This window comes from Rutidosis leptorrhynchoides, chromosome 3, assembly GCF_046630445.1.
Source record: "Rutidosis leptorrhynchoides isolate AG116_Rl617_1_P2 chromosome 3, CSIRO_AGI_Rlap_v1, whole genome shotgun sequence".
Lineage (NCBI taxonomy): Eukaryota > Viridiplantae > Streptophyta > Magnoliopsida > Asterales > Asteraceae > Rutidosis > Rutidosis leptorrhynchoides.
In genome coordinates, this window is record NC_092335.1 from 552,809,275 (window position 1) to 552,820,032 (window position 10,758).

General features: G+C 33.2%; 1 protein-coding gene and 1 long non-coding RNA gene across 5 annotated transcripts; both read left to right on the forward strand.

Annotated features, from left to right (window-relative positions):
• Window positions 1-4,188: 4,188 nt before the first annotated feature.
• Window positions 4,189-5,935, forward strand: LOC139902028 (probable receptor-like protein kinase At5g59700). Its single transcript, XM_071884687.1, has 4 exons — window positions 4,189-5,046; window positions 5,178-5,324; window positions 5,366-5,370; window positions 5,830-5,935. Exons 1-4 carry the CDS (start codon window positions 4,189-4,191, stop codon window positions 5,933-5,935), a joined length of 1,116 nt encoding a protein of 371 aa, XP_071740788.1.
• A 405-nt stretch (window positions 5,936-6,340) lies between these two features.
• Window positions 6,341-8,813, forward strand: LOC139898541 (uncharacterized). 4 transcript variants are annotated; one of them, XR_011777051.1, is made up of 4 exons: window positions 6,341-6,617; window positions 6,986-7,479; window positions 7,575-7,627; window positions 7,836-8,811. It is a non-coding gene; the product is annotated as an uncharacterized lncRNA (long non-coding RNA). The 4 variants fall into 4 exon arrangements; XR_011777053.1 differs by having other exon boundaries at window positions 7,585-7,627; XR_011777052.1 differs by having other exon boundaries at window positions 7,585-8,813.
• The last annotated feature ends 1,945 nt before the right edge of the window (window positions 8,814-10,758 follow it).

Sequence of the window (10,758 nt, forward strand, 5' to 3'; positions counted from 1 at the left end):
AGAAAGTATATAATCGTATATAATATTATCGAGTTACAAAAGGCAGCAATCGATTCTGGTTCCTAGCATATATCTGTAGGATGTAGGCGTACATATAATTTATAATTCATAGTTGTTAATCATTGGCGTAGCATTCTTGCTCGGCCAGACATTCATGTATATAGTTAATCGTTACTCACGTTGCATGTACATGCTCTAAACTTCATTTATATATGAAAAAAAAAAAAAAAAAAAAATCCTATATAAATAGTAATGATATAATCCATGTTTGTTTTAAGAAAAAAAATGTAATTTCGGATATTCGGATATCCGAATATTTTGAAAAATGCTATCCGAAACCCGAATCCGAAAAATCGGATATCCGGATTTTCGGATACGTTGCATGTACATGCTCTAAACTTCATTTATATATGAAAAAAAAAAAAAAAAAATCCTATATAAATAGTAATGATATAATCCATGTTTGTTTTAAGAAAAAAAATGTAATTTCGGATATTCGGATATCCGAATATTTTGAAAAGTGCTATCCGAAACCCGAATCCGAAAAATCGGATATCCGAAAATCCGGATATCCGATTTTCGGATATTTTCAGATCGGATTTTCGGATAATTCGGATAGTGGTTTCGGATTCGGATATAATGAACACCCCTATTTACAACCTCCAATTTTTCGCCTAACGCACAAAAACTTCAATCACGATATCCTTTCTTATCCCATTATTTCTCTAAAGTTGCACGCGTTTTTGTCCATCTCGTGACTCTTCGTTATTAAATAATGGTTTTTTTTTGCTAAAAAAACGATTACTATTAAAATTCAACATGATACCTTTTAATTTTAATAGTAATCGTTAGGTATTTTAGATAAAAAAGAAGTCAACAAAATAGCGAGCTTATCAAGAGTTCAAATAATTTGTTTAGTTTCAATTAATCTGACGATTTGGTTAGAAGTTTTAAGTCAATTATTTGTGACGGCCCAATGAGCCGTAATGCCAATAGTGATGGGCCGGAGGTAGGATCTAGGCCTGAGGTGGGGTATGGGCCTGAGTTGAAAAGTTGTATTTGTGATTGTTAGCTAGGCCCAAGTGCAACTGGTGTTGGGTCCTCTGTTGGGTAGGATTTTAAAGATTATAACAGTGCAGCAAAAAGTTCTACTCTTGACTTAGTGGCGGAATGTGATGTTTTTGATTACGGTGGCCCAGTTAAATAAAAAATAATTTAGAGAGACCTAGTTAGGTAAAAAAAATTAAGCCCATGAAAAATTAAAAAAACAACACTAAAAGCCCAGCAAGTTCGGGAGGCCAAGGCCCTTTTCGGTCTCCACCACCTTCCGTCTCTGCTCTTGAGTGTAACCAGGGGCGGAGCCAGTATTTTACAATAAGGGTGGCTTACTCGAGAATTATATGATAACCACAATAATAAAGTGTCATATTGTTATATTGAGATAAGTAAACAACGATAACCATTTTATATATAAAAAGACGTACAAGTTAAACCAAATACATAAATGATGTCAAAACAATATGCAAAAACTAAACAAATTTTGCTCACGCCAAGCCATATTTTTCACGAAGTAACCTGTCATAATAATAGTTAAAAAGTCAGAATTAGTTAAATATTAATAAACATATGGTAAAATATAGTATACTAAAGGAATTGTACCTTGTGTGGTATAAGTTGGATACGCCGACGTTTTTGAGAAGCAAAAGCATCAATTATCTCATCCGTAGTAAAGATATCAGCAATGTCTCTTTCAATATATAGTACTCCGTAGCAAACAACTTTTCAGACAGTCATCACCCATGCTACAATGAAGTCTAGTTTTCACAATTTTCTTTGCCGAGAAAGCTCTTTCACTTGTTGCAGTTGAAACTGGAAGAGTTAATAGCTTATTTTACGGAACCGCTAATTTGCGTTAATTAGTAATTGCATTAGATACTCCGTATATCACATAGCATTTAGTACACTGTTTAACAATTCTAGAAAATTATGGGTAAACTGACTTGGCCCATACAAGGATACAAATAATGGATAATTAAGTTTTTCATGTATTTTGATTAAATATTATTTGGTTTCAATTGAGGGTGGCTTAAGAAAAATAATTAATCATAACCTATTAATTTTTCATTGCAATTAGGCCCAATGGGGGAGGCTGAGCATCCTCTGTCCCCTCCCTGGCTCAGCTACTGAGTGTAACATGGAGTTAAAAGTTGATTTCAAAATAAGATAAATATACCAAAAGTGACATATAACTTGGCTGCTCGATTTTGAAATAAGAAGAAAAAATCGTGTTTTTTAATTAGCCATCATTTTGATAATTTCATTCATCGAAATAAAATGAAGTACAATCGTCACCAGGTTCATTATAAATGGTATGAACGGTATAGTCGAGTTAGGGTGTAGAAGGATGATGAGAAGGGTGAATATGTTATTGGAGAAGAAGTTAGATTGCTCTTCATCGGTCTTAGATTCACAAGGTATCTATTAAAAGTAGGAGATTTATTTGACGACGAAGGTTTGGCTGCTCATCGTTGATAATAGTTTTGTCTCGAGTTGTGTTTATCATAATTTTCCACTGACAACTTGGTTTAGTCGCAACAATAGTTTTGTTCCGTCGAGGATGTCTTTTTCTTTTTTAGGAGGATGTCGTTAAGTTTTCCATCGAGTCGTCGTTTGTGTGTGTCGTTTTATGAGTTTTTTTTTTTTTTTTTTTGTGGTCTCTTTTATCCGGTGTATCTCTAATGGCTTGCTAGTTTTTTATATAAAAATGTCCAGCCTTTCAAAAAAAATATTCTTCTAAATAAATGATAAATGATGTGTATGGGTCAAATAAAGATGTTAACGATTTGCCAATGAAATGGTAAAATCCAAAATTCCAATTATTGAGGGATATCACGAATCACGAAGAACGTTAAAATAATAAGTAAGAACATTTTCACAAATAATAAAGTAAGATTCATAAGACCACTCTCAACCATGACATGCTTCTTTAGAAAGACTGAGTGCCACATCATCACTTTCTAAAAAAGACTGAGAAAGATTGAGAAAGACTGACCCACAATATTACTAAAACATAAAACTAAATAATGTTTGGATCCACTACAAGTCACTTCATCACCCCATATTATTAAAACATATAAATAAATAATACTTGAGGACCCACTTGTTGAGTTACTTCCCGTCTTTATAGTTCTTCAAAACGACTATTTTGAAATTATGCTTTAAATTGATGGATAAACACATGTACATGACTATGGTGTCATTTTAGAAAAGTAAAAGACACACCCAAAGACTACACCGTTAGTAGTGGTCTAAGAATAAATCGGAACGTTATTTACAGTTGATTGTTTGACACTGTATTTTTGTAGTAATGTCACACAAAAAATTTCACACAGACTGAGGGAATATGAAGCTACATGTAATGAAACTATTACAGTTTGGGTTACAACTCCAGAGTTTGGACGGAACCGAAAAAGTGAAAACATACAGTCATACGCTGTTAACCCTAAACCCCCAAATTCCAATCTGTATCTGTATACCTCTATCAATCAAATCTGCTTAACTCAATTTCAATCGTCTTCTTCATTTATTAGTTAAACCCTAGTTCTACTGATCAATAGTTGTCATCGGCACCGGTTCACAGGCTATGTGCTACTGCTAATCTGTTATCCTCCATAACCTTTATTGAAAAGGTGAATTACTCCTTTCTTTTGTTGTGATCACAACATCCTTCTTTCATTACTTGCCCAATAATCTATTTTACATGCCTGGAAATATATCATGTTGATCTTCCTCATTACTCACCCAATAATCTAGTTCACATTCTTGCTTGTTTACGTACCTCTCGATTGGTGATACCACTAGGTCAATGGCTCTTTGGTTGATCGTTTACTTCAATAAGTAAGAACTTTAATTTCGTTTAAGCCGTTCGTAAAATTTAAGACAATACTTTAACATAACTTTTACTTTTTATAATTACTCATAGAGATTCATGCTGGATCAATTGTAAAACCAAACCATGTGTTAGTTGCCTAGCCGGCAGCTAAGTGTGTATTTTACTACACTTGTTAAATGCATTAGTAGATCTTTTAAACATAGCTCAAGCTATTACTTGGAACTTTTTCGTTGATTCATATAATGTCTTTCATGAAAGATTTCGATCACCTTAGACTTGGAATGAAAGATGTATTAATGGCCACCAACAACTTTGATCCCAACAAGGTGATCGGGGGTGGTGGTTTCGGAGGGGTGTACAAAGGAGAACTCTCTTTGCCTGACAGAAACATTACGGTAGCTTTTAAGCGATTAGATCGTAGATTTGGGCAAGGGAACAATGAGTTTTGGAAGGAGATTATGATGCTTTCCAAATACAAACATGACAATTTGATTTCTCTTTTACACTTTTGCATTGAGGGTGATCAAATGATCCTAGTGTACGAGTATGCTTCTCGTGGTAGCCTCGATCGATACTTAGGTGATGCTAGTCTCACGTGGACCCAACGTTTGAAGATATGCGTTGGGGTTGCCCTTGCAATAAAGTTCTTACATGATCCGATGGAAACACAACAAAGAGTTATCCATCGCGATATCAAGAGTGCGAATATTCTTCTTGATGAAATTTGGACTGCAAAAGTTTCTGATTTTGGTCTATCAAAACTTGGCCCTGCTAACCAAACGCAGACATATCTTATCTCGAATGCTGTTGGTTCACCTGGGTATTGTGATCCGTTGTATTGGGAGATGGGTTTTCTATCAAAAGAGTCAGACGTGTACTCTTTTGGAGTTGTGATGTTTGAAATTTTGTGTGGTAGATTATGCTTTGAGTATTGTAATGGTGAACTAAGTAATATATTAGTGCCAAAGTGGAGAAGATGCTATGATGAGACGAGGTTAGATGAGATTATTTTGCCTGGTCTAAAAGAGCAAATAGAACCAGGTTCTTTGAAATCTTTTTCAGCCATTGCATATCGATGTGTGAAGAAAGCTCGTGAAGAACGTCCTACGATGGCTGAGATCGTGAAAGAACTTGAATTTGCTCTAGAACATGAAGTATTGTTATCATTACTATAAAAACTACTTTTTTTTCTTTAATTATCAGTTGTCATGTGGTACAAGTATAAATCTTTTTTTGGTATTACTGTGGCTGCACAAATTGTAATTGATACAAACTAATTTTGTAGGAGATATTTGAAAGCCTCCAAAAGAGAGTGAATATTCAAGAATTGATCAAGATTGCAGACCTTGCGGTACCTTGTCTCACTTATGGATCACATAACCAACTATTGATGCTTTTCTTGAAAGGTTTTCTTGATGATGATGGCAAGACGGTAATCAGTCTATGTTATTTCGTATTTTATGTTTCGTGCAGTACAGGTATTCAAGAATTAAAATCCATATGCTCTTCATTCGTATGCCTTAAATGAATATTACTGGCAAAACTATTGTACTCCCTTTGTCTCAGTGTCCCTCGAAAATTTTTGTTGGATCTAAGATATGTGTGATAATATAAGTTTTTCCGTAAATTTAACTGAATTAATTTAAGAAGTAAATGATTGATAGTAATAAATAAGGATAAATTGGGGAGCTTAATGATATTTAGTAGTTATTTTTTGCAAGTGGACAATTATTGGATAGATTTAAATTGTAAAGTAGACACTTATTTTGAGACGGAGTGTGTAGTATTATGTACCCTTGTTATCGTCCCTTTTAGCATAGCATTGGTTGTTTGTATAGTTAGGGTTATATGGGCAACATATCTGTGATAAAATGTAAAGAAGAGTGTCAATGAATATGTAGGGTTGAGTACTTTAGTTTATTAAATTTCTTTGACAGGGAAAGAAAATTTTGTTGGGCAGTGGATATCAATGAATATGAAGGGAAAAGTTACGAAGGTGGTGTCGGCAACAAAGTGTTTCTTTGGAGACTCTCTAGTTACTAAGAACGTTGATACTGCATCTAAGGGGAAAGCAAAAATTGTAAGGTTTGTTACTTTATCCGATCAGTTGACTTATCGTTATTTTAGGTTATAAACATCTTGTATTTATTTTATATCACTATTATATCACTATCACTATATACATTAAAAGAGATTTTCAAAACCCTCTTAATTATCGTTAGATTAGAAAATTACATTACAATACCCTTTAATCCAACGGTCCTTAATCATCCCCTTAAGATATTAGCTAATAAATCATTCTTAACCAACATTATACCCTTAAAAAAAAAAAAAAAAAAAAAAGACGCGGATCTAAAACCCTTAAAAATAAACTACCCGGACCTAAAATTTCTATTCGGATCCTACTTATACACATTAGCTAAAGTAAATGCAGATGATATCGTCGTCTTCATCCATCCAAATACCCTTTTCTAATCAAGAACGATTATAATCCGTGCTAACAAAAAATTATCGCTGTGTTTTCTCTTTCAACGTTAGGGTTACCACAGTCTTGATCTTCAAAGAAATCACGCATCAAATATCGCTATGTTTTCTGTTAAACATGTATCAAATTGTATTATAATAACGGGCGTTGTCGATTGCTTCAGATTCTTGTTTATCTTCAGAGTCAATCGTAAATTCACGATTTGGAATCAACCCCAGAAAGCAATCGCTCCAATTCAAGGTAAATTTCTTATATAAGTCTTGTCTTTTCAATTAGTTGTAAGTCTTATCTGGAATTTTGAAGGGGTTTCTTGAATTGATGAAACTGAATTAGAAATTCGATTTGAGTGAAGTTATGTGCTAATATCTGAACTGGGGTTTAGGGGTGAGGTTTTTTTTTCAAATTGGGTAGATTTTTTATCTTTCAATTTGTGTTACGATTGTGAGTGGGCCACTCCATGTAAACCATTGTTTAAATTCTAAAGCTTTTTACAGAACTTTGAAACAAGGTCTTTATAATATTTTAGGACAATAATTCATAGTCACGTACTACGTAGTTACACATTTAGTAAATATTGGCTTTAACCATACAAACACTGTTTTATGCAGGTACTATGGGATAGAGGTTAGTTATTATACCTACAAAATACTATATATACGAGTCAGGGCCTTGGGATACTCATCATCAGTTTAGTTTGAGTATCAGTTTAGTTCGATCATCAGTTTAGTTTGAGTCAGGGCCTTGGTTATTTGAAGTAACATAGTTTTGTTGTTAATTGGAGACATGGCGGAACTTGAACCCAACTACAGATGGGGTGGGTGCCACTACCTAAAAAATATAAGGTGTTTGATTAAATGTGTGTATTTCAATATCGCACAGTCCGTTATATCCTTTGTTGCTATTGTGTTATTAACTTTGGCTGCTCTTTGTTACTGATTTTGTGTTTCTTTTATTATGTTTTTGTGAAAGTTCACTATTGTTTCTGCACAAGTAACACATGTCCAGGTTGGTGTAACTTATAATCGCCGAATTTTAGCGCCTAGGATGATTATTTGTTTCACAATAATCTGATGTGCCGTGTATGAGCTGCTCTATAAATTTGGTAATTGTATTATTGTTAAACTATATACTACCGTCACTGAAATCATTGATAATTATTACTGAAGGAACAATATTAAATCTTTTTTTTTTTGCTAGGTATCTATAGATAGCTGGGAGAAGTCTTTATATAAGTACTACCATAAAGCGTTGTAAGTTGTAACAGCCTTAAATTCTCTTAAGTTCAATACCAAAGTGACTATGAAGTAATTGCTTATCTTCTTAGTACCTTCAGTAAAATAATGTTTATGTCGTGGTTGATTACATTTCTTTTTTGCCATTGTCTTTGTTGGCTTTTGTCCTTAAATCTTATATGCCAGTGTCTTGGAAATTCCCTACTAAACTTGGGATTTCTTGTAGCTTGCAAGTTGCAGGGCTATTTGAAATAAAAAGTTCAACAAAATGAAACTCCATACATTTACAACTGAATTTTATGAGAAGTCTGCTACAAAATCATTATGAAAAAGAAGTCTTCCATGGTAACATGGTAAGGATACCGATTTTTATTTATTTTTGTTATTCCTTCTAATGATGGTCATTTTGATGAATGTGAGTAGAGAGTACTTCTACTCTGATTGATATCTTGGTAATGATAACCTCGAGTCAATAAGGAATCACTCCACTTAGGTTTGTCATGAATCCTATTTATTTCTTACAACTGCTTTTATTTCTTTAATAATTAAGAAAGTGTTATACCGGAATTCTCGGATGTGTGAGTGTAATTGACGACAATGGATTTAGTAAGGTCATCATATTGTAAAATATAAATAGACATGCTTTTATACGTAGGTATTAATTTGGTTCGGTAGATTTTACATGCATTCAAGGATTTCGTTAAAATTCTCATTATAGGGTTTAGGTTTAGGGTTTTTGGTTTAGATTTAGGGTTTATGTTAAGGTTTGGGGTTTAGATTTTAGAGTTTAGGGTTAGGATTTAAATTTAGTATAGTTATTTATGAGTTGAGTGGGTTTGACTTGGTTACATTCTTTGTTGTGATTCGTTGATGTACGCTCAACATTGTGTATGTGTATCTGCACAATCAGGGACATCATCTCAAGAAGCCAGCAAGTCTCCATTACAGTTTAAGGTGAAAAAGAGTCTGAAAATTAAATCAAACAAAGCAATCAAGCGAATTACCCCTTGGAGCCTTATCATGAAATTCGTAATTTACCATTGGAATGATAAAAAAAAAGTTATTATTCTTATTTGTCATATGAATTAGTTATAAACATGTTAAATATAGACTGTTAACTTGTGAATTCGTATCTATTTATATTGGTATGATTTTGTTTTGTTAGTTGTTATTAATTAAATGTATAAATGTTGCGTGTTTCTGCAGTTTCATTTGTTCGGAAGATCATTATCAACGGAATCAGTTGAGTATGCTAAGATTTATAGTATGAAGCTTTGGGCTACCAATGAATAAGTTCGGATAGGAGGTTTTGGTGTGTTACATTCATAGTTTTTTTTTATTGTTGTTTTGTTTTTGTGTTTGTAATTTGTAATTGTTTGAAAATTACAAATTAATATTTAAATTTTGGTTGTAGGTGATGAAACTGGGTACTTTCTAAGGAAGTCTGAGCATGGTTAGATGCTTCTCGTCTTTGAGGTAATACTCTTCTTTTTATTCGATGAATCTTTTAAATATCACAGCTTAGCATCTTTGATCCAGTTTGCTTAATCTTTTATTCGATTGAATCTAATATGTCTTTCTTAATTCATTCTTTTTGATTGTGAAACAATTTAATGAGTGACTGAAGTTGATCTGATATGGTTTGGCATTTGAAGAATTTTATCTCATTAAGCAAAATGGATGAATTCAACATGGAACGTATGCAAAAGTGATTTCTTTTATCTGCTATACTTTAGTTCCATATCTATATGTATTGTTGAATAATGATGTGATGCAAACATCTTGCTTTAAATTTCTTTGTCTTCATGTGTATACGAATGATTTTCACGAAGGATAACAAATCTAATATCAACTTTGTGTGTAATTCTATATCTATATGTACCGTTTTATCTTGGAAATCCCCTAATTTTGAGAGTTTTGCAAGTTTAGATGTTTGACTGGAACTGAAATGGTATTAGATGTATTCTGCGGAGGATTTTGCTGAAGTGGGTTTACGAAAGGGGCAAAAGTTGAAAGATTTAGATATCGTGGCTGTAGAGATGGATATGTGTCTTGACTTACATCCGATTACTAATACATCATCATACACCGTTGTGGAGTCCATGACTTTGGCGAAAGTTGCTGTTGCATTCAGGAAACCCGAGCTTAGGCACCCGTGTGTATTGCTAAAGACACTTGGAGTAAGTACAATTTATTACTCTACAAATTAATTAAGTAGATCATTTGCAATTGTAAAGTGCACTATAGGTTTCAAAATGGGTCGGTCAATGGGTGAGGAGGAGTTGCATAGAATGTGAGTGCTTTTTTGTTATATGTCTAAGTGGATCGGGTCAGCCTAGGTTTTCTTGATAAACATCTAAAAAGTATGAGTCTATTTTTTTGTTCATTAAATTCTGTCAGAAGCACGCATTGCAGTTACAGCTCGTATCCTACTAGGAGCTTCAATAGCTAATACAAATTGGCTTAGTTCAGTTTCTATCTTGGGTGATCCAGAATTCAAAGTAAGTTTCCCTTTACACTATTTTCATTTTTATATGCTATGTTTGAAATAGAGGTTTGATTAGATAAGTTTTGTATTAATAAAAAGTTGGCTTACGTTGTTTTGAAAGTACTTTAGTAACTTGTATTTAGTAACTTGTATTTTTGTAATTATTACTTCTGTTTTCCTATTCTTATATATGAAATACCATTTCACGAAGGCAATTGCCGAAGTGTTAACAATTGATAAGGGAGTCCAACGCCATCTGACACTCGATACTGATTATATGTTCAGGTGCATTATAGATTGATCTTGCGTATAAGTTTCAGTGGATACTGATTATATGTGATCAAAAAGAAAGTTTTTTTTTTTTGTTTTTGTTTTAGCTCATGTATTATGTACGCACACATCTAAGACATTTGTGAATCATTAAGGTGCCGTAATTATGATTTAAATGTGCCTTTGGTGTTTAGAGTTTGAAGTGTGATGTTTGAATACAGGTTATTATGTCGGTCATATTTGCTTACTTTTTGCTACTTTTTTTATGGTTATATTTCAGGGCTTAGGGTTTAGAGTTTTTAGGGGTTAGGTTAGGGATTAGAGTTTAGGGTTTATAGTTTAGGGTTTAGGGTTTAGATTTGGGGTTCAGGGTTTAGATTTTAGGGTTTAG